Consider the following 24,182-nt stretch of genomic DNA (forward strand, 5'->3'; position numbering starts at 1 on the left):
TCATTCTTACAAAGTTTATTTACTGCATAATTCCTATAATATACTAGCATTTGACATGGATATTAAGTGTATTTTCACAGAAAACAGGAAAATAGCAGAATGTTCTAAGTGGAGCAACTATTTAAGAACAGATTGGACTGGATCACAAGTCATGTTGATAGTGCTTTTAGATGCTAAAGTAGAAAACTTTTCCAGTTAAGATCACAACACTTGCATGAGTGTCATTTTTTAAGGATATTTTAAGACATACCAACTACAATGAACAAGAAACCTACAGATCTGTCACAGCCCCTGTGGGTCACTGTTTCAGGTACAAAGAAGTGAGAGTTTTCATTAAAAATACGCTACCATGTTTCTGAAACATTTTGTTATCTACTCTGTGCTATATAGACAGCCTATAAACACAAATATGGAACAGTCTTTCTAACTAGTGGCATCAGAAATGCCAGAAGATCCTTCTCTCTTATAGCTCTCAAAATAAGGCAAAACTCTGTAGTCTTCAAAAAAAACCAACCCTCAAACCAACGTGGTACGTGGAATCGCTGTTATAATTACAAAGACAAGTTAATCACATTCCATTATGTTGTAGTTCATGGAAGAGCCTGCAATGTACATACTTTCAGATTCAAGCTTTAGATCAGGAGTAGACATTACTCAGATTTGCATTCTTATCTTAAAACATGCAGTGAAAACTGCCCTCTCCACATCAGACAAAACACAAGCACTGGGAAAAAATACAGCAAAACCATAATAAAACCTAGAATGTCCTGTACATGGAAGGAAAATACTGCACTGTAGGACTGGCATGCTTATCTACCTCCCTTTCAAATTAGTTTAAAATATAGCATCATGGCATCTTCCATTCACCCTCACCAGTGATCAGGTATAAATGGTTCAGTACCCTGAAAGCTTGTGAAAGAGGTTCTGCAATAGTGCTCTTTGCCCAGATGGGACAGCAATGACATGAAGAATAACTTCAGACTGGCATCTCCATGATGCTTCTGCTTCTTATAGTTCAGGAGGAGGGAGCACATTCAAGTGACTCAGGCATGTACGTGTCTTCTCTCACCTTTCTGAAATGTAACTGAAGCAGTTTGGGGGCTCTGTGTCTTCAGCATCACACTGAAGTGTGACCTCTTCTCAGGACAGCCTTAATTTCCATTAAAATGAGTATTACACATTTGACGTAACTCAAAATTCTTGAATTTGATTAAATCATTTGTGATTCTACATTTTAAATCTGTGGTCCCGCATTCTTCAGTGGATGACCTGGAAAGGTCACGCAAAGTGTTTCCTGAAGTTCTACTAATGGAGTTGAGTCATACCACATTTTTGATACTCACTTCTAACAGACCGTATCAATTGTCACAGTAACTGTGCTTTTAAGGCATTTCCTTCCTTAATGTACATCCTATCAGAATAGTTATGCCCAAAATTCAACACTGAATTCTGTCAAAGCCCATTCCTCATCATACCTGAGGGTTAAACTTTCTACTCATAATTTTATATTTTCAAATCTAGATACAGGTGGAGATAGAAAATTGAGATTTAAAGGTAAATTAAAATTAGATATGTATCTGCATCTACACCATATATGCACAGATTATTTACATGAGGAGGGGGCCAGTCTGGAAAACAATAGTGAAATAACTTTGCTTTAGATAACAGATACCTGTATTGGCAAACACGGGATGTATTTTCAGATGTATTTTTTCAAGTATAAACGGTTGCAATAGCTAAAGATACTGTGGAAGCTCTTGTTTAAAATGTTGAGATCTTATCTACCTACAGCTTTCACATGACAAATACATATAATTTCTTAAAAATGCAAGTGTCACAAAGATGTTAGCTTGCATCATCTCAGTATGTGACAACCTTTCACAATCTACACTAATTAATTTTTAGAAGGTGCAAAAATAGTTGGCAGTTTGTAGCAATAAAGCCTAATACATAGCTAAGGGATGCCACAAGGCAGTCCCGTATCCCTGAGTTTCGATTCTTACATACATTGTAGTCCTTGCTCTTTTGGGCGAGGAAGTGTGTCTGTGTACACACATACAAACTGTTATTTCTGTCACGTTTCAATTGTGAAGCGCTTTTCGAATCGTTGCCCTAGTACTGTTTTTCTTGCTAAAACAAAATTACCCTTGCAACATTTCTCAGTTTTCTAACAACAGTTGTAGAAGTAACACTGCAAATTGTTTTAAGTATTTCCTGCTTACCGTGTTGCAGGTGAGTCTCTATCTGTGTCAGATTCTGAGCTAAATTTTAGGTCCCCTGATTTACTGATGACTGGTGATGTCTGTAAAAGAAAAAAAAAGAAGCAGGAAGGTAAAATGACAGACAACGGGGCCAACACATGTACAAAAACCCACCAGCTTCCTGAATAAGGAGAGAATATACCTCGTTTGAAAAAGAATGTCTATCAGCCATAAAATGTTAACTCCTATGTGGTTACAAACAAGGAAACACTACCCTGCTTTAAAAGGAAAAAAAAAAAGTTACTTGCAAATAAAGAGTTTTCAGGTATGTGTAGAAACCAAAGGTTAGGAATCTGCTTGAAGTCAGCTTAAAACATACATGGTCTGTAAAGAATCAAGAGTTATTTCTCCTACTACATAAGTAAAGACAGAATACTAAAAAGCCATCTTATTGCATAGGTTTAACAAGAGAAACTTGTCTATTTTTTAAGCCTGCAAGTTTCAGTCAAAAGCAGTTCAAATCGTTCCAGGTTACTTTATAATTCAGAGCTAAAAAAACCCCAACAAAACCCAAACAAAAAAAAAAAAACCAAACTTGGAAGAGTTTAAGGAAATTCTCTGATTTCTAATGAAATTAGTGGAGCATGCAACTCAGTCTCTCTACAAACAAACCTATTCTCATTCTAACAGGTCGTACCTACTGCAAGAATTCCCATAAAGAAATGTGACTGCCCTTCCTGAGTTTACTGTCTCCAGGGTCAGATTATTTTCTCTACCTTCTTCCACGCAGGCTGTTCACAAGTATCTGGTAATGACCCATGTACTTTCATTTTCACGGAGGGCAGAAGCCAACACAACTGATAGGCCTTATGTCTCTTTCAAAATTTGCCTTTCTGGAACCAAGCATAAACCACACATTCAACCATGAACTGCAGGCCTATGGAGCACCACGAAAGCAGTGCAGCACACTGTAGGTTCAGACCTAGTATCACAACGCTGTCAGTGAGAAACCATTGTGGAGCTCTGCTTCAGGTTGACAGGACAGCTAGGCTCTGTCAGTGTCCGTTTGGTATGGCGTGCATGAAAGAACAAGTTATATCCAGGCAGGCATTGTAAGAGCAGGGACTGGTTCCTATGAAGACCTTGGAAAGCAGGTGAAAAAGTCTGGAGCCCTAGGCCAGAGAAGATAGGGAGAAATTAGATTCTAGTACTTCCCCCAAAATAAGATTTTTTTCAGGGAGTAAAGGAGAACAGGCTTGAAACTAAACCCTCAAACCTTGGTCCTTGTTTATGATTTTAAGACTGTTAGTTGAACTTCAGATTCACGGTCAGCCTAAAGCAAAACCTACTACATTGTTTCTGAATTTCTCAAATAGCCTTAGTGTTAAAAGCATCAGACCATCCAGTTCTGCCAAGCACAGAGGTACTCATCTGCTTGTAAGAAAGATGTTTAATGTTCTGCTATAAGCCTGAATTGGTTCAAAAAACAGCCAGTTAGTGGCATTACTGTCTCTAAAACCCCAGTTAAAAATGAGCAGTATTAGGAAGCTCACACAGCATCATTCAGCAGCTCTGGAGAGTAACCACAAAGTCAACAAGGGCTTTCTACAAGCAACAGAGAAAAAAACTAATTACAGTTCTTGATGCTCTAGCTTGCCAATTGTTTGTTTCATTTTGTGTGAGCTCACAGGCAAAGCATACTGTGGTCCCTCCATATTTAATGCTTAAAGAGAGAAAACAGAGGGCTGCTTCACAGCAGTTCTTTTTATCACTTAAGCATTAGTTTCGGCATTTTAAAATGGAACAAAAATACTTTGTTTCCAGACACTAAACTAATCCATCACAGATTTCAAAGCCCTGATGAATAAAACTTAACATTTCCTCATCAAGTACTATTGTCCAATTTTAATTTGGAGTAAAGTGAGGCACAGATTAAAATTTTCTTGGCACACACAAATGAAGACTGTATTGGAATCACAATCTATATCTCCCAAACCTTAGTTTTAGGCCTTGAACAGTTCAATTACTTTCTTAAACTAAACGGAATTAATTAGAAAAAAAAATCTAGTCAATGTTAGTAGTTGAATTAGATTTGAACTTTTTTGTCTCGGTCCCATTCCCTAGTATTATTTTGTTAGTTTAATAGTATTGTTCTGTTGACTTAGAAGAAACAGGATCAAGCTCCCATTGACTTAGTGAGTTTACTGAATTCATATAAGCACACTGCCCACAACCACCATGTTCAAGCATTAGTCATTAGAATTAGTCTGCTCAAAAAACACTTTGGATTTGAAAAATTGAAAAAACAAATTTTTTTTTGCTGGATTATTTTAGACACACTCAAGACTATTTAGAATATAATGATGTAGCATTGGCGGGACCAGGAAAAAATTCTACTTCACACACAAAATCCTTGTTAATAAACTTGAGACTAAGTCAATGGTAAAAGTAAACACAAAAGAAAGAAACATAGTCCCACTAATATGAAGTATAATACAAGAGAGTGCTGTAAAGGGAATGACTCTAAGTAGTTAACATTTCCTTCAGCATTTGTAAACTTGTGGTTCCTTGCCATATATAATCATGAATTTACTTCACTTGCAGTCAAAACGAAATCTTTTTGAAAATCCTCTGTGAATGATGTTGAAGTAGGCTTTTTACCTTCCCTTTTAAGTAAATATTACAGAATCTCTACATTTTACTAATACTATAATCAAATATGGACCTTTCCAGAGAACAGTCTAGTAGAATTCTCTTAAGTGCCACTACAGAAGACTGACTTATCTTATAAAAAATGGACTAAGTTTTTTACACTTTCAGACACCAAAACACAGGAAATTATCCTTGTTTTACAGTTAGAAGATTAAAGTATCCACTATAATTAAGCTGTCTAACTGAAGGTTCTTATGATCTGTTTTAAAAACAACTCATCACATAGGCTTTCATATGCTCAAGCACAGCATTTCAGCATGAATACCAAAGGAAAAAAAGCACACAATTAGAGACATTCAAATAGCTGTGTTCACCTGACGTGGCAACTAATGAGAATTCCTAGGGTCTGTAGGGACAGACTCCCAATTCCCAAGAGTAGTGTTCGAGCACGATAGCTTTCTTACCTTATTCTTACAAACTTTCAAGCATATAATGAGGTAGGAACTAGACACTAGATCTTTTTGAAGCAGATGTGTCTGCCACTATCTTCTCTTGTCCAGCCCACATACCTTTGCGACCTTCTTACCCCACTCCTTGAACTACTTTTCCCAGCCCAGGGATGGGAGGAACAAGCAGGGCCAGCAGCAGATGCAAGGTGGCAGTGCAAGAGCTGCTGCAACATGGGGATGAAGTAGCAGCAGGAGCACTGCGAACGAGTGAGTGGAGGCTGGGAAAACGGGCAGGAGCTATTTGGCTAAGGAGGTAGTGGTTACACTTAGACACTGAGAATGCATCAGGGACATGCTGATGTAAGGAGCAAGCCACGTAAGTCTAGAGTATGGAGGGCTGAAGAGGCTGGCGATCTTTTCTTTCCCCATTTCCAAACCTGCTGACCACTTGTTATGCATGGGCAGATCTCCCAGGAAGCTCCGAAGAGCTCTGTGCTATTGTCACTGTGTCTGTACTAAGATTTAGCAAATCTAGTGTTGTAACAGATATGGTGTTAGTTATTAAATTCATCCAGATTGCAAAGCTTAAATATGAATACAGAATTATTAGGGCTCTGTTTAAAGAAATAATTAATGTTTCAGATACTATAATTATCTTGAGCTTTTCTGTTCACAAGAACAAATACTGAACCTTGTACAAAACACAAGCTCCTTTGTACAGTGTGCCACTAATGGTGTTCAATTTTGTTGCCGCATTCTAATTCTCCACCCTTTGAAAGATACAGCTCACCAGAAGGAGAGAACATAAGTTCATATCAACTGTAGAAGCTTAGATTTTCTGAAGTTTCTTTTGCTTTGTTTACAATCATAAAAATAAAAAGAGTAATAAAATATATGCCTTCCTTTTCTAGAAGGCTTGGTTTGCTTTACAGCTCCTTTTTTGATACTTAACATTGTCTCAGTGTTGCCACGTGAGGAACAACCAAGGCAAAAAAAATTTAAAGGCTAAATACACAAAAGCATATTAGTTCCTGACCCCTGCTGTAGAATCCACAGCAGTAAGTCAAGTACTAAACTCTCCCTCTGCAACTTCTGGAAACAATCATATGAATCACAACACACTTCCTAGCAAAACCCGAAGCAGAGGGCATCTAAAAGAAGTATCTGGGACAAAGTCTCATCCCAAGTCTTCACCTTTGGTAGTGCTTTCTTCTAGGCTGTGCAGAGTTGACTCTAAGACTAATGGTCTGCAGAGGTTCTCTGACAGACTAAGAGACAGACTGACAGAACGAAGAGGTGCAGACAGTCTGTTTAGGTTTTAAAGCCATGAAAGTAAATGCACTTCCTCTACAGCCTGCTCACTCTGCACAGGGGAACCCTCCCACAGAAGCTGTTTCTACAGAACTTGATCTAATTAAAGACTCGTTAGATCACAGATGGCAAGAACAAATACGTGTCTGTGTCTTTTCAGACTAGTCTTTAGAATGTTAAACTCAGTATTAAGTTTGTATTTTGTTTTTTATTACATTGTCCATGGGTGAAAGATTTATAGCAATTTACTTTACTCCCGAGAACCATGTTGATGCCACCTGCCAAAACTGTTCTGAGTCATGTTTGGGAGAAATGCTGTGACACCACACACAACTCATCATTTTCTTTGCTGCTGTTCTGTACTCTTGCAAACATTTCCCCATTAAATGAACAACTGACAGGGAGCTCTGCTAGCAGAATTACATATTTTCCTTTTGCCATGACCTTCCTATTTAAAATGCAATTTATTTGTAATTGCTTTCCCCCCTTTCTAGTGTTGTTAAAGAACAAGCCTAGCTAATTCAGATTAACCATATTGTAACCCTTACGTCTAACAGTATTAACATAGTTGTATCTAGCAGAACCACATACAACAGAGACATGGGCATGAAATTCTGTCTTTCCCATAAAAAACAGCTAAACCACTGAAGTGTTTAGGACTAAGCCAACACACACTAGGTTCTCCATCTACGAATGCTAGAGCCACAGGCAGAGAGGACTTTGCCTGATTTTGGCTTTGAAACAACAATATCCCAGACCTGTTCAGGGCTAGGAGAGACCAGCAGGATATATGGTGGGTGAAAACTGTAGTTGTAGCTCAACATTGACAAATACTGCACCTCAGAATTCAAACAACTATTTGAGGGACAACAAAAGAAAGAGGAGGAAGAGTGGAGACAAGATATTTCAGACTGAAGCACTACGGTTTAGAACAGCAGTTTTCCCTCTTGAAGTCTTGGCCTCTGGGAATTTATCTGCGGTTACAGCTTTGCATTAAAATTTACATTTTAAAAGTTCAGTCCTGTTCAGAAAGAGGCTATGAGGACCCAAGGAGAAAACCACAGGGAAGAGAGAAGTTACCTTGCTCCTGAAAGCTACCTTAATGTAAGTGTTCTTAATAGTATTTCTGGTTCTGCTTGACCAGTTCAGTGCCTCAGCCTGATTCTACCTATATTTAAACAGACGAGTCACTTACAGTGAATGACGATGGATGTAATTTCATCTTTTCTTTTTTCCCCAACAGGTATTAATTTGATTATAAACCAGGTACTTTTTCTTCCAATGACTTAATACTATAGACACAGATGTAAACAATTTTTGAGACAGAACTCATTAGGAACCACAGAGGTGGTTCTGGAGTTGGAAAAGAAGAGCTACCAGCTTACAAATAAAGTAGCCCCACATATGCTTAAGACAGTAATTAAACTTGAACAGTACAAACTACATTTTAAAGGGAAAACAGAATATCTAAAAATAGGAAACTACAGAACTAAAAAGATGAAATATGTTAACGTCGGGCAACATTTAAGGAAAATGGTCCATTCCTCATGGATGATAGCATAGTAACATTTCCTTCAGAAGAAGGATTTCTTCAAGAACAATCAAAGTAATTACTACTTCAAAAGTAGGATTTGCAAAGATGCATCTATTTTATAATGTCTATTCAACAGTTTATGTGGAAGACCACAGCGCAGCTTTGCAGACTGATTCTAGAAAAGCATAGTTTCTTTCAGCCCTGATGTCAGTGCCTTTAGAAAGACAGATCTGTAATCATCTTAGGCACGAATGAAGCCCAGAATTATGAACTGTACTATAATACATTCTAATTCAATTCAATATCACATCTTTTTGGGCCTGCAACCTCTCTGAACCTTGAAAATGAGCACACTTCACGACGTGTTGTAAGTGTTCAGCTCTATTCTCTGTAAGAGTTCCATCACACCAATCCTTTACTGTTTCCTTCGTTAGCATTATCATATCTTCCTAGTCCCTCCTCTTCCTAAAAGATAACCAGTCACTGAAGTGTTCCCCAGTAATGTGAAGAAAGGTGCCACTAAAGGAGAAAACAGAAACTGCACAAACCATAAAATGAACATTTTTGATGAAACTAATAGAAAAATTTCTAGCTAGTATTTTTGGAAATATTTTTGAGCATGTTTTCTATGCTTTTGTAATTTTTAGATCTAATAAATCTTCAGCCCACGAAAACACTCACATCGAATCAGCTCAAGCCCACGGGAAAAGTATCAATTACTTGGCAGGTTAGTTTCAGACACACTAAGCTAAGTATGCAGAAAGTTTGACAACAACCTGCTCTAGGGCAAGAAGAATGAGAACATGAATTATTTATGTGAAGAGTGATAACTCCAAACTTTGTTTAAACATACGTGGAATCAAGTTTTGATGATCTCTGTGTAAGTTATCCAAATTGTGCAATTGTGCAATGATGTAGTTCCTCAAGGTAACCCTTTTCTTATCATGCTTTTTATTTCACATTTGCATTATTTTACACCTTAACATAATTTTTCAAAGATAAATACATCAGAAAGAATATTTTCTTACACTTTAAATGGAAATTTTAAATTACTGCTTTGTTTTTGTCTATTACTACTTCCCAGTATTCTCACATAATGTAGAACTGAATACTTAACATTCATAATCTAATTAGATGCATTTTATGTAGAGAGTGGTAGGCCACCTTGAATTATAAAACGTATTTGTAAGATTTTATAGGCAGCAGAACATTTCTGACCGCCACCCCCCTCCCCCCCCCCCCCTCGCCCCCAGGACACTCCATCGATTTTGAAACATTTCTGATTTACCAAAATTTTGCAAAACCTGAATTCTGGTTTCTGACACAACCCTATGTGAATCCCTGTCTTTTCTGCTTTCCTCTTAAGGAAAAGCAGCTGAAACCAGCACATTCACTGGAGCAGCCAGATGACAGGTCCATCTCTGTTTCCTGGGATTCTTCACCAGTGCAGTGAAAACTTCACTCCATGAAATTTCTATTGGCAGTTTAGATGTATGTAGTAATTAAAGATGATTATGACCTAATTTTGTGGCTCAGGAGTTAAGTAACTCATAAGGCAGGAAAACAAGGTTTGCATAAACTTATTATGTTATGAACGCAAAGCTGATGGCAGAAAGCATTTTGAAAGCAGGTTCTTTGAACTACAACTTTCTTTTATTATTTGCAAAGATTAATATTGGATCTTGAGTATTACACCTTCTTCTAATGTTAATGATTCCATTTCATTCACTCATAAAATTTTGACAATTAGCTAAATATGCATTTATACTATATGCAGTTGGAAAACTATTTTTAAATCGACATCTGGTATTCTCAGTAATTAAAATGTAGAATACTTCTATGGTTTTAAGTGCTCTATTTAGTCTTGTAGCAAATCTCACAAGTAACTGCTACAATGATTTTCACAGTAACTGTGTTTTGCAGTCTTAACAAAGCTAAGTATTTAACTATTCCTCAAAAAATACAGAAAGAACAATAGATATTGCAGACCTGGATATAAATAAATATTTTTGAAAACATGCTTGTGGCCAAAACCCAAACACAACCAAAAATTCAATTATATTTTCTTCTGGTGGTAACAACTTAATTATTCAATAAATATTTTTTTGATTAAAAAAAAAGCTTCATTTTCTGCCAAATTAAAAAAACCACCACAGGGTATTACAAAATTATGATTTTTCTTCTTTCCCGTATAAAAGAAATTGGCATTTCCTTCCACCAGCTCTTATACTGAAAAAAAATGAAAGGAATAGGAAGAAAAGTTGCTGTGTCACTGCTGCAACACAGGAACTGCCATAACTGATCAGCCCCTTCAGTGGTCGTCTTCGCAGTTTTGTCTCAGAAGTATCTGGTATTGCCCAAAGCCAAAGCAGTGTAGGACTTTCCTTTATTATTACAAACAGCAGAATGACAATTTGTTTCTTCTATGCAGCACTCTGCAGCTTTTGTAAAACCGCCACACTTCAAGGCATTGCAAGTATTACACAGAGATGATTCATCATTTGATTCAACCCACTATCTTCTTGGTGATTTATTTGGTGCTTATGTAACTTGAAATAAAAAAAAAATAAAAATCAGGCAGATTTGTGTTTCCCAGTCATTTAGATGCATTTGGAATCTCACCCTAAACTGTTATTAAAAAAATTAATCTCTGAGTGCATAGGTTTAATAGTGTCTTGTAGTAGCTAGGTTCACCAGGTTAACTAAGCACAACATAAACAAAAATTTTCTTCTACCAATATCAGCTCTGTTCCATTCCAGCTTAATGTTCCCTGATCTTGTTAACAGCAGAAGGGAAAAAAAAAAAAAAAGAAAAAAGGAGTGCATCCAATTTACCTCTCTACATCACGTACTATTTTATGCACTCTCTTTGCTGCTCATTCTTGGCTAGTTTAATCTTCTAAAGTATATCCTCTAACATCACTTTTTCCAGGCCTTGTAAATGTTTCAATGCTTTTCTCTGGACTCTATGATTTTGTAGTGAACTTCGATGCCGTGCCAGATAAAAAGCAACATATTTGTTTAGTTTTGGACTGTTATTGTACACTTTTTTCATTATGTCTTTTGAATATCTGTATGTACTATACAGACTACACAATTCTGACTAATCATTAAATACGCATCCATTTTAATTCAAAGTGCTACTTCTCACAGAGTTGAATAATAAATACTTGTTATAAAAGTTAGTAACATTAGTTAGTATACATAAAACTATTATTTTTATATAATAATTTTAATATTTTAAACTATTATTTTGATCCAGTAAGTCAACTAGATTCCTATTAGATTAAAGCAGAAAAAAAGATGTGGATAAAAATGATCAAGTCTTTAATGACTAGAAGTATCTCAGCTCTTCTCCCTTTTTTAATCTAGGTATAAGCGAAACTGGGTGAGTACAACAACATATTCCCTCTGGGATACCTTCCTTGCCTCCAGCAATGCAGACAATATAAGAACAAAATCTTCATGCTTTCCAGTAATTTGTATTTTTTCCCATAATTGTTCCAATCTGCCTTTACAGAAGTATCTGGAAGTAATGCACCCTTGTCTTTCTTGGACAGAGGTTTTGCTATGAGTTTCTCAGCTACAAAGAGGTAAAAGAGATACTTCAGATTAATTACTACTTAGTGTAGTGATTAATTTCGTTTTTCAAATATAGTCAGAAAAAAAACACTTAGCATTTCGATTTATAGCAGTTGGCTTCAACAAGACCGCTGGCTTTAACAAGACCGCAATGTGAGTAATCCGTACTTAATAATTTATTAAATGCTATGTCTCTCTAGTCACCTAAGAAAAACAAAAGTTACAGAAAAAACGTTAATAGAAGTAGCTTTGAGTGTTTCAGCCTTGAACACTGCAATATATATTATGTAAAGATTAGATAAATCCTCTGAAAAAAAGAAAAAATTTACCTTAGAACACAGCATATGCTTTGAGTCTTGCAAATCAGATGCAAAATATAGATTAAATTTTAGAAAAGTACATGGTACATTGAAAAGTCAAGCCATTTGAAAGAAATCTGAATAAAAGTAACTTTTGAAGTAAGTTATGTTTCTGTTACTTTTTTTTTTTTTTTTGCTTACAAAGTATCCCATATTTTAAGACAATCATCAATCTTACTTCACAGAAGGGGAAAGTGAGCTATGCAAAGTTTCTAAACTCTGTCTGGAGACGTGACAGTCACTTGGCCTGCTTTGTACATAGCAGTATCTCTAAACATCTGAAAAAAATAAAATAAAACTCCATCTTTTTCCTTGACTAAAAAATGACCATTTCTTCTTTGTTGTTCTGTACGTACTGTATTCTGACTGCTAACTAAAAATCACAGAAACAGGAATGCTTCTGTGCACAGTATAGTATGTGATAATGTTAACAACAAAACGACATATGCAATTGCGATCCAATGTAAGTATCCGGTGGGAGTGGAGAGATATTTAATATGGTCAAGAAAAAGCATTCCTTTCCTTTGTTCCTCCAAACTATGAACTCTCTACATTCTACCCTCCTGAGCAACCTACAGGATGGGTGAAGTCATTCATGTCAGAGAACGAGCAGAAACATCCGTTGACAAATAAGTGCATTAAGATGCAGCATATCTCCTGGTCTGATAATAAGGCTTTCTTATTACACTGTATATCTTTAATTAGGATGTCATTACATGGATGAAAAACTCTTGAGAGAAAAACATCACAGCTGTCTCCTAAGCAACCTGATAGATAAGGAAACTGCAGGGCAGAAAATTTCAAGTCTGTGGGCAGTGTATATTATAAAAATGACAGTCAAGTGCATGAAATTATGTCAGGTTTTGAAAACCCCATGTTCTTTCTTCAACCGTAATTTACATAAAGTATCCATGAGAGATACCGTGGTAAACCTTGGAGTCAATAGGTGGTTTGCCACTCACTACAATGGTACAAAAGTAGGCAAAATATTTAATTGCTATGTGATGGAACATGTGGATTCACACAAGACAAAGTTAGATTTCTGCTGAAAATCTACGTGCTTACCTGGAATGAGGTCTACACAGGAGAAATTTTTTCAAAAAGGATTGAAAATTTAATACAGTCCACTTGGAACACAAAAGACATAGTCCACCACTAGTTAAAGAATCGTTCCTTCTCACATTATTACCTTATGTAGCATTGGAGAGCCTTCCTCTGCTTCTGTTGGTCCTTCAGGTAGGAGAGGAGCGGAATCTGGTACCAATCCTGAAGGTTGTTCTTCATATTCTTCTGAAAACAGGATCCATAATTCACCATTATGAGTCATGAAAGAATTATGAAAGTACATATTTCATATGAACAATTGTGACATTACAATCTAACCAAAAAAGGGGTGTCAGTTGGAACAGGTGAAACTAAAGCCAAACTTTGTATAAGAATTTATCAAAATTTGCCTATTAACTTTATATTAGTAAGCTTAGATTTAAATGTTATTTATATAAATGTAATTTATATAGATAATTATATAAAATAGAAACAATCAAACATTTACATGACTAAGAACAAAGTCCATACTGACAGCAATGCAGTTGATACTTGATAAATATATGACATGCATTTCTTTTGGTTCATTAATAAGATGGTCACCAACTGAAATAAAGAATTATATACCAGAGGTTTTTTGCACAGTTGGACCACTGCTTCAAAAATTTTCTTCTGTGTTTTTAAGAACAGGCCATCACTGAAGAATCTTCCTACAGACTGATCTCTTGTTTATTTTGCAAGAAAGTAAGGAAGAAGAAAATGCATAAGATGTGCAAGGGGAGGACAAAGGGGAAAGACAGTAGTTAAGCTAACTTTAATTACCATCATCAAGTCAGCAGTGTTATGTCTGAGTGTTTTTTAGGGAAGAGGCATAAATACTAGACTTCACTTGAAGGACAGAGGGAGGAACTAGAAAATGGAGGAAAAGATCTTGAGAAATGTTGAGCTAAGAGATTTCTAAACACCAGTATAACTGATAGTTTGATAGTTTAGGAAGGCAAATGAATTTTTCGTAGCATGCAACCACAGACTATGTCCGTAAGCCGAATACTAACAACAGTCAGGACACTAAGCATCTTTACATCAGTTGACTCAGTAGGATGATTCTTATATTATTTGTTCAGATTCATTTAGGTTTGTCTGTAGTAGTTTAATCAAAATGTTTTTAACAACAGGGACCTGGTAGCAAGTTCAGTGCTCAGATATGAGATTTAACCATTACTGTTTTTTAAAACTTCATACTGAAATTCAGTTATTTGGGAACTGAGCATTCTCCATTACAGTAGGGGGAAAATCAAGAGTTTTTACAAATGTAACTGCTTAGATCTAACAGATTGCCTAAGAAAAATGTAAGATGTCTGTGAAATGCTTTGATGTATCCTAAAACATTGCCAAGGTAGGGCATGAACCAGGTGGCTATTTCCAAGAAGAGACAAGGAATCAATCCATTTGAGTGATAATTAAGCCAGCACTATATAAGATGGAATGTTTAACTAAGTGCCAATGCCTTCCTAAGTCAGGTATGTCAACTTGCTAAGTGGTTAGCTAACTTTATACAATTTCTGCATCACGCTAAGTCATCATTATGCCATCTGTGTGCTACATATATTCATATCTTCAGAACAATAAGCAGTACAGCATGGTAACATCTTGGACCATCAGTTAAACCCACACCGGTATACCAGGAAGATAGCAGTAAACTTACTTTCACCAGCCACATAATTAGCTGGAAAATAGCCTTGCTGTCCATTTGCTAGGCTGCCAAACCACCAGTTATCATTATCTTTGTATAACACTTGGATAATGTCACTGCGATGGATGGTTAGCTCATCTGATCGATGCGCTGTGTAGTCATAAAGAGCCACTACCTAAAAGAGAGATAAGAGCACCACAGCTTTATCACAACCATGCCACAGAGAAAAAAGCACAACATTCACTTCCTCTTGCAGAAAAGCAGCTGAAACCAAAGCTGCACTTTGGTAAAAGCTGAGGCTGTCTCAAGTTTTGCTAATGGGATCAAGGGTGGTGGGAAAGCAGCAGGAGAGGCAAGATAAAGGACTGTGGGATTGTAGAAATGGTTAAGAACATTCAATTCACTAAGATTAGCTTCAAAACAGCAGCTGTTAGTTTTATAAGCAATTTACTTGTGAAGCAAAAAGAAAAAAAAACCACTTCAGACATTCACTTTCTTAGAACTGTTACACCACCTTCAGATCCCATTCCGTGTGCTCATGAAGCATATGTGTTCGAATAAATACTTCCACAGTACGACAGTTTCACTGATGGAAAAATTTAGTACAAAATATCATTGCAAGTTTTGCTCTGATCACCCCACTTTTTCTTTTTCCTTTACAAATAAGGGCTTGCATATACAACTTTATAAATATCTGCCAAAAATAAATTTATATTCCATTTCACATAATAAAACGATTTGCCAGTGAAATACTTCTATACTTTCCTGGGGAAGAGTACTAACAGTGGTCAGCACCATGCATACTACATAGAATACATTACCGGAAGCCTGCTTTCTACCCCAAATATGAAAATATCAAGTATAATTCTTATTTATTTCCCATGCTCTGTGAACAAAAAATCTGTCCTGATGAATTCAGAGCAGAAAAGACTGAAAAGAAAACAAGTGAACTGAAAGAATAAGGGAATTGCTCACTTCCCTCATAAGTGAAGAGTAAAATTATGACCTATTTTATGCAAAGAACATTGCTTCCCTACATATAATCTTCACCTCTGATTCCTCTATGAAATTGTAAGAGATCATAAACGGGGATGGTTAGGAGTGATAGGAGGTTATAAGGGATAGAAGAAGACAGCAAAGTTATTATAAAGATAGGGATTTGGAGAAAAAACTTTCTTTTTTATTACTCAGGCATGCATTTAAATCCTAAGACTGATGAACTGCACAGTGCTTTTTATCACCTGTGAGGTCTAAGTGTAAATATATAGCCATTGTCACTTGTATTTTCATAATTCCATGTCACCCATTAAACAGATTAAATCAGTTACAAATGAGAAAAGATGGAAATGATTCTACCATTGTAAATTCTATGTGGTAATTTGTAGTGGTGGACAGCATCAAAGAATTAGCATCAGCACAGTTCTCAGTAGATGGGAAGTTTATCTAAATATACATTCAGTAATCCTGCACTTACATAAGGAAGCTAAACAATGTAATATTTTTTATTATAACGCTCCCCTCTGCATTAGGAAAGCTAATATAGTAATTACAGCTGACATTGATGATATAGACATATGAGCCATAGAATAGAACAAACTAAAACACACTAATGAGCATCTTGGAGAAACAGTACAGAACTGGAAGCTTGCATGGTCATGTCCAGTAAGAGGTGCTCTAACAGTGCCCAATTCAGGTAAGTGACAACGGTTGCCTTAGTAATAGTATGATGAAAATCATGAGGTCACTTAAGGTTAAAAAAAAAAAGAAAGGAATACAACCCTAATTACTTGGCAGCATGAAAAACAGTGAAAGGCAGAGCAACAAACATTTCTTTTTGCAGTATCTTTTGTAAGACAATTCTGGTGTAAGTGTTTTGGGTTTTGGAAAAAATTACAAAAATTCAGTAACATGGAAACACTGCCAACAAATAGCTCAAACTAATCAAGCAAGTCCCATTGTGTGTCCCCCCCCCAAGAAATAAAAAAAAATAAAATACAAATATGTCCTGTAATACAACTGGTTTAGCAAGCCTGACAATTTAGACGAAATGTGGAAATTGCCATTATATTCTCTGGAGACATATGATCACAAAATGACCATAAAGGGATACGGGAAATGCACCTCAGGACCCAAGAAAAATGTAGAACACTCACAATTATGCCCAGAGCAACTGAATTTCTTCTGTTGTGACATTCAAACATTTGTTAAGTTCTGTCTGGGTCCAAGTTCAAGAGAACAACAACAAAAAAAAGTATCTATATTAATTAAAATTTGATGAAATTATTTTTTAAGAGTGATATAAAAATGGCGATAATGTGGATATGCTGGTTACGAACACGTTTGTAAGAATTACAAAATCTAGGGTAGCAAAAGAAATCCTTGGGATCATTCTAAAAAAAACCAATGTGCTTTGAAAAGCTCGATACAATGCAACAGGTATAGAAGATATGTAAAAATTACATAATACTTACTGTTTCTTGCTCCAGTGGACAACTGCTTCCTCCTCTCGCCCCCAGTACAGTCAGGCAGTCATCACTCTAGAAGAAGAAATTATTTTAAAACTTTAATATGAAGTACTTTGATATACTACATTTATGCATATTTTCATGTCTACTGTAAATGAGTAAGAATTATCTGTAATAAAATGCTTTTTTAAACATGAAAAAGCAGAAGTGATGTTAAGCTACACTGAGTAATATCAGCTATGTAGATCTTTTGAAAAAGATGTTAAGTTTTCCACATATGTACACTATACTAAAGATCACATGGGGGAAGACAGAGGATTGATGACTATGCTGTTTAAGTCTGTTTGCATTGCAAACACTACAGGTAGATGTTTGAGAAGTTGTTGCAGTGAATTTTACCTCTGAACCAGTATGCAAAAGTTGTCACTTTCATATAATGGAGAATTTCAGGTTGGCCTGAATAACCAATACTTCCCATTTAATTCTAATCGTTCTATCTTTACCACTTACTCTTCAGACTTCCAATGAAGTCAAAGGAATAGCAGGTTTCTAATGCAACCGTTAGGATGGACTTACACCTACAAAACTTGATGTCTGTCAATTCTGTCAAGTAGAATTCTTCAGTTGGATAAAGATTTAAAAGAGAAAAATTATGGAAATAGCAGACGAACAGCACAACAGAACAAAGGAAGCGATGGAAGTCCTTTGCTGGTGTTACTCAATTATTTTTCAATGGCCTATTTTTACAAAGGGGAAACCAGTTTCCCCGAGATTTTGTATGTGTGAAAGGATGCAAACTACAATACAGAATACAAATATTACACAGCAATTAAAATATTTTAGAGGAGAACCACCAAATGTGAGCTTTGTGAAGTAAACATTTCCACCTGTAACAGATGGTACCACTTTATAAACTACATTTAAATTTGAGAATTTATATCCAACATACTTCACCATTTTCCTGTTTTACAGCCCTTCCTTTAACTGCCTTTCGCACGAACTTCCTTCTCATCTCTTGCTTTTTTAAAACATATATCTAAAATGTATTGCTCCTTTTATTTTCCGGGTTTTTACTTTATTAGGATGATCCAAGGAACATCATTGCTGCAACCCTCAGCAGAATAAATGGCATTCTCTAGAACAGAGATTCTTGTCCTCAAATTGTCTTCCTGACTGAGCTAGGCTTATCCCATATGGGAAAGAAACCGCTGACTATCCTGAACACAAAGATTCTATCCAAGTCTCAAGACTGTGTTGATATTGCCGCAGTAGTTACAGACACATGCAGGTACATAAAGATGAACACAGTACAAAAGCAAACAGTTGCACTCGGTTCTTATCATCTACCAGAACATCTAAGCCTACCACCTAAAGAGTCCTGAATAATTATGTATGTACACAGGGAGGGGGAAGTGTAACTGCCTGATTTGATAAACAAATTTTGAACAAAGACCGGTGGAGCTGCAGCTCAGAGTATGTGGCTTGTTCAATGGTCTACTGGTAGTTCACACTGCCTTACAGGTTTCAGCTAATTCTCATTTTCCATTCTCAAGGTTAAGAGAACTATGCAGGCAACGTGCTTAGCCTGTGGGATGGGAGTGCCTCCTGTTGCCCAAATATGATTCATCAGAATTATTAGCAGTATTATTTAGGTATCTAGTTCAGGTACTCATATTGCCCCATTATTGTGTCTCAATCTGTCTCTCTTTTTAATAAAGCATTTATGTGCTCTCAAACACTCAATGTAAGAAGAGCTTGGAGAGAGGGAACTGTTTGGAAATAACAAGCTAAAATCCATGAGTCATCATGAGACTATGTTGAATGTTCTCAGACACTGTGTTAAACTTTTCAGGCAGCAACAATCCAAAGGAGTTTCATCTCAGAGATACTCCAAGTATGTCACAGGCTGCACACACACACACTACCTCCAGCAGGACAGGGGAATTGCCACCGCTGCCTACCACAAACACAGCTACTGCGAAGCAGCAGAGCTGCCTCTGGCATGCCACACCATTTCTCAAATAGTACCAACTACCAATTAGACTGCAAGTAACTACTGGCCTTTCAGTTTAGAAACACCTTTTCTCTTTTTTTATGTTGTGTCCAAGATTAAGCCACATTTTCAGGATTCCAAAAAAAGCAACAGACATACTGAAGTGTATGAATACATCATTCTTAATGCAATATTAACGTCTCCTTTTTTGAAATGCAAAATGGAAACTAGTTAATCTTTTTCTTGCATCAGAATAGATATGGGGCTATAGTTACGTTCTGAGGAGTTGGTCTTTTTGGGAGGCAGGACATCTGCGAGAAACAGGAAGAAAATGCTTGCTGAAAAAGGCCGCTGTGTCACACTGATTTTGGCTGAAGAAAGCTGTTAGGAGCTTTCAGGGTAAGAAACATCCCCAGAAGATGATAAATAGATCCAGCAGCTGATGCAGAGTTCTAAAACATGGAGTATTATACTGGTTATCTATGACTAACCCACTTACATAGCCTTGACATTTCTAACACAAAAACAAAAATGGTTTTAAGACACTAATACAAAAGACAGCATTGCAGGTAAAAGTAAACTGCTAAGTTGCTGTATCAGGTAGCACTGATTTCTGGTAAAGCACTAATTAAAATGTTTACGGCATCTTTTTAATTGGACAGTTTCAGTGATTGTGGTAATGGAGTTTTGCTCTTTATTCATGCAGCCACACAAGATTTGGGCATTAGATAGCATTCATTCCCTTAGAAAAAGCAGCACTAAGTAAGAACAAGTGATACAGTATTACTGCCTTTTCTGTAAAAAATTCAGCATTGCATTTCAACTACTGAACAAATAGATTTTAAATACCACAAAATCAAAGTTTAAAAAAAATATGCAAAACCTAAAGCCTACTGGTGGTTTCATATGCTTCCTCCTTATATGTAAACACATTCTTCATTGTAACAGAATAAACATACAGATTAACTCCCACTTCTAATCAGTCATTAACTTGGAAAATTAACTAAACTTGGAAAATAAGCTTTTCCAAGATTAACCTTAGGCAGACACTACATACACTGGTGACTGTGCATACCAGGCCAAAGCCACCCTCCCTCTTCTTCCCATCAGTGTCGGATTCAGCGACAGGAAGAACAACAAACATCTAGTTCTTGGATGCTGCACAGTGCCACTGCTTCTCTCCACTCTACCTCCCTGTACCTGCTATCTGCCAAAATGGAAGAGAAGCACAAGTGTTACATGTGCAAATACTCCAGTAAAGACACAAGGAATGAGTGTTAAAGCTCCTCTTGTCTATTCAGTAAATCTGTACCTCAGTCTGCTATAGCCTAGGTTTTCAGACTGTCACTTTCTAGGGTTTTTTTGTTGCCGTTTTGTTTATTGGTATTTAGTTGTTTGTATGTTTGGTTTTTTTAAGGAGACAAACTAAGAAATGAACTTACAGTGCTCAAAAAATACATGACAGGCTTAAACGTGAGATATTTAAAACTCTTAAAAATTTTGCAGAATCAATCTGAGCTTTTACAGTTGCTCCACTATTTTAATTTTTCTTTATGAACCCAAGGGTTAGAAATTTACTTAATCCTCTCTCTCCTCAAGCATATCATGCAACCTCTCTACCCAACAATTGAAGTTTTAAATGAAATGCTGAATAAGCTCAGACTTAGCATAAAATAACTGAATATTGTTAGCACTGTCATATTTCTGTTCTTGTTGTCTGGTCCAATTAATTGTCAACACAGTCCTAGCTCAGGACACCTAACTGTACAAATTGAGTCTATGGGAAACAGAAGTACAAGGATAGTATTAATACCTAAATTAAAATGATTCTAAAAGTATTTATTACTAAGAATAATGTACTCTTCTTTGGTCTTAATTAATCTGTCTGTAGACACTGTAAAGTTACTTCCTTAGGCTTCAGATGACTACAATCCTTATTTGATTACAGCCGTTCAATATTTAATGAGCATGGGAATCTATAAGCTGCCTAGAGCAAAAATCCCAAAACTGTGCCAGGCTGCACTTTATTGAAACTTGTAATGTACAAACAGAAAACAGAAATGCAAACACAGCTGCTGCAGTAAAGCCTACAGGGATAAAAAAGGAAAGAAAGGAAAAAAAGGGAAAAAGATCAATTTAGAAGCATGTGAAATACTCCAGTTCCTGAAATTATTCAGAACCTCTTCAACTATTTCATAATTTCTAAATATGCCTCTTTTTTGATATAAGTTTACCTGCACTTATATATATTACTGCATTTATAACAAAAAAGTAACAAAAATATTCAAAATCTTAATTTAACCTTCTCAGAAAAAAATACTCTAAATTAGGTGCTATTTAGTGTTTTCCAAAACAGTTGATCCTGTAAATGTTTATTGAGCTTGCTGTGATGGAGAACACTAAAATGCTAACTGTAAAATTTATATTTTTTCCTGAAAATTTTACATTGATGCTTAAAAAAAATGAAGATGTGAAAACAAGAACCATTTAGCCACTAACAAAACAGCAACGTAAACCTGTACTTTCAAAATTTCTTGATGTATCTTATGAGCCTTCCAGAACTCTATTATCAGAATCTATTAAATAAGGTAGGTAAAAAAACCCCAAGCCCAAACCAACCGAAAACTGCAAATCCAAATTCTAAAACAGCTATAAATGATCCAAGTTAATTTATGCCCAATTTAACATTTTTCTGAAAAATTACAATTAGCATACAATTAAGACAGATTATTATATCATGGCATTCTGTCCCTGGGTGCAGGAGGATTAATCTCCAGTACAACTGGCCCAGCTTTCTAGAGCCACACATACATTCAATATTCAGAAGCACTGCTCATTCTTCCATCACTAGTTTCCCCATAAACCTCTGTGCTTAATCCAGGTTTATCAAGCGCATAGCTGGAATGAACGGCATTTACAGATTCTGTTGGATTTTTATTACAGCGTTCAGAAAATAAAGAAATAAAGAAAGGAACAAATGTCATTACTAGACATTTCCAATCAATATTTAACAGATAAGCAATTAAATAAAGGATAACTGTGATTTCACTTGTTACAAAAAGGTGAGGTGTGAGTAAACAATGAAAACATGGTGCTGCAAATGGGATTCGATTGCAAATTACTGTTCCAGCTTTCTCTCCCTACTTATCAATGCCTGTATTCTTAACAGTACTCAGAAAAACAGGACTGTGATTTTAGCTTATTTCTAAACAACAAAAAGTGAATCATGAAAAAATAAAAAGCTTTTAATTTGCAGATATCTGATCTTCCTACCAGCTGGCTGCAGCAAAAGCTTATTTGCCCATGTAGACAATTTGCTTGAAGATACCTCTTTTGTGAATAAAGAAAGGATAAAAAAAAAACACCTTTCTCTACAGTGAGAACTTGTGAATAATGACATTTTATAGTTAAACATCAATTTAAAAAAAAATGCAAAGACAGAATTCCTTACCGTCTGTAGTCTACCCAATAGTGTTCGGCTAAGAGGATTTCCTACTGGGCTGAAACACCCTGTGAAAAGCAAAGGCTGTGAATTTTCTGCTTGTTATCCTTTTCCATCGAATAAACCATTTTATTTTAAAATCATTATGTTAGCAGGATATGTTTGACAAAATTCTAATGAAAAGCAGCAGCATCTTTCAGTCACAACTATGCATCCTTCAGTCAGGAACAGTTGGAGGGTTTATTTAACTAACAGACCTGACACAAGGTTAACTAATCCAATATTTCCATTCAAATGATTTGGAGAAATAGCTCAAGCTATGTCCACATGCCACCTCGTGCTCAAAGCTGACACTATTATCTAGGCTGTATTGCTTTTCTCTTCATTGAATTTCTGAGTAATGCATCCAAAGTTTTCCAACAGAAATGATCCTTCCTTATTTTATCTGAAAGAATAACTATGCCTATTCAGTAGTTCCCTTTGATCATCTAAGTTCCTATCACAACACATCTTGCTGTTTATTTTATTCACTCTCTACACAGTGCATTTGAACAAGTACTTGCAAATTCTTTTCTTTTTAAACTATTATGTTAACTACTAAGCTCAGGAAAATCCTTTCATCATCTATGGATTTATCTTTTTGTTACTGGTCTCCTCAGCTGTATACTTAAGAAAAAGTCCTAAAAAGAAAAGATACAAAAAAATCTGAAAATTGTTGAATATGACAGTGAAAAACGCTACTGCTTCATTGGAGAACAGTTTCTCAAGTATAGAGATGCCAGACAACACAGAGTTAAGCTCACTGGATTTTCTCTGTGAGATACTATATCTGAAACAAGTTTTGTTTTCAAAGAGTAAGTTCTGAAAACTCATTTTCATTTGCTACTCCAAATGCCTACTCTTGAGGAGTCCAGTATGTGACTAAAGAGGACTTTTCAGGTTCAGATTCCCATGTACTGGCACAGCTCCACAAGGAAGCTTGCACAACTCCACCTACAGTATACTTTGTAAAGCCTAGTGGTTTTGACTTTCACAGGAGATTTATTAATAAATGTTTAATCATTAAGATATTTAGATATTTCTAAATATAATAAAAGCTGCAAGCTCAAATAATCATAGTTAAACCATGCTCCTGCAGATCTACATGTGAATAATTTTGTACTTGTGAGAAATCCTAAGAGCAATAATGGATTTTTCAATTTTGTGAATCTTAATTTCAAAGAAGCTTGTACAAATTCGGAATACTTCATTTTCAAAGCTTTACTTCAATTTTTATTATTTTTCCATCTCTTCACCTCTTTTCAGAAAAGGAAAGAGACAAGAATAGAAACAGTTTCTGAATTCAACCCATAGTTAAACATGGTAGACTTACCTTTTTTCAAATAAGCTATTTGCTAAAACATTTGTTAAGCACTAACACCAAAAGTCAGTGGGGATATTACTCCTATTAATACTGT

The 24,182-nt window shown here is 35.9% G+C and overlaps 1 protein-coding gene across 3 annotated transcripts in view; it reads right to left on the reverse strand.

Moving 5' to 3' along the window:
• AHI1 (Abelson helper integration site 1) overlaps window positions 1–24,182 on the reverse strand; it is a 119,815-nt gene that overhangs the window by 25,997 nt on the left and 69,636 nt on the right. For all 3 annotated transcript variants that reach the window (XR_005104909.1, XM_037391994.1, XM_037391995.1), the window contains exons 20-24: window positions 22,735–22,793; window positions 17,297–17,362; window positions 14,838–15,000; window positions 13,278–13,378; window positions 2,223–2,302 (exon numbers count right to left, since the gene is read on the reverse strand). Coding sequence is in view for 2 of the 3 variants with exons in the window: in XM_037391994.1 (XP_037247891.1) it covers window positions 2,223–2,302; window positions 13,278–13,378; window positions 14,838–15,000; window positions 17,297–17,362; window positions 22,735–22,793 (469 nt within the window). In the remaining variant the exon portion in view is untranslated. The remainder of the gene's footprint in view (window positions 1–2,222; window positions 2,303–13,277; window positions 13,379–14,837; window positions 15,001–17,296; window positions 17,363–22,734; window positions 22,794–24,182) is intronic.

Source organism: Falco rusticolus, chromosome 6, assembly GCF_015220075.1.
Source record: "Falco rusticolus isolate bFalRus1 chromosome 6, bFalRus1.pri, whole genome shotgun sequence".
Lineage (NCBI taxonomy): Eukaryota > Metazoa > Chordata > Aves > Falconiformes > Falconidae > Falco > Falco rusticolus.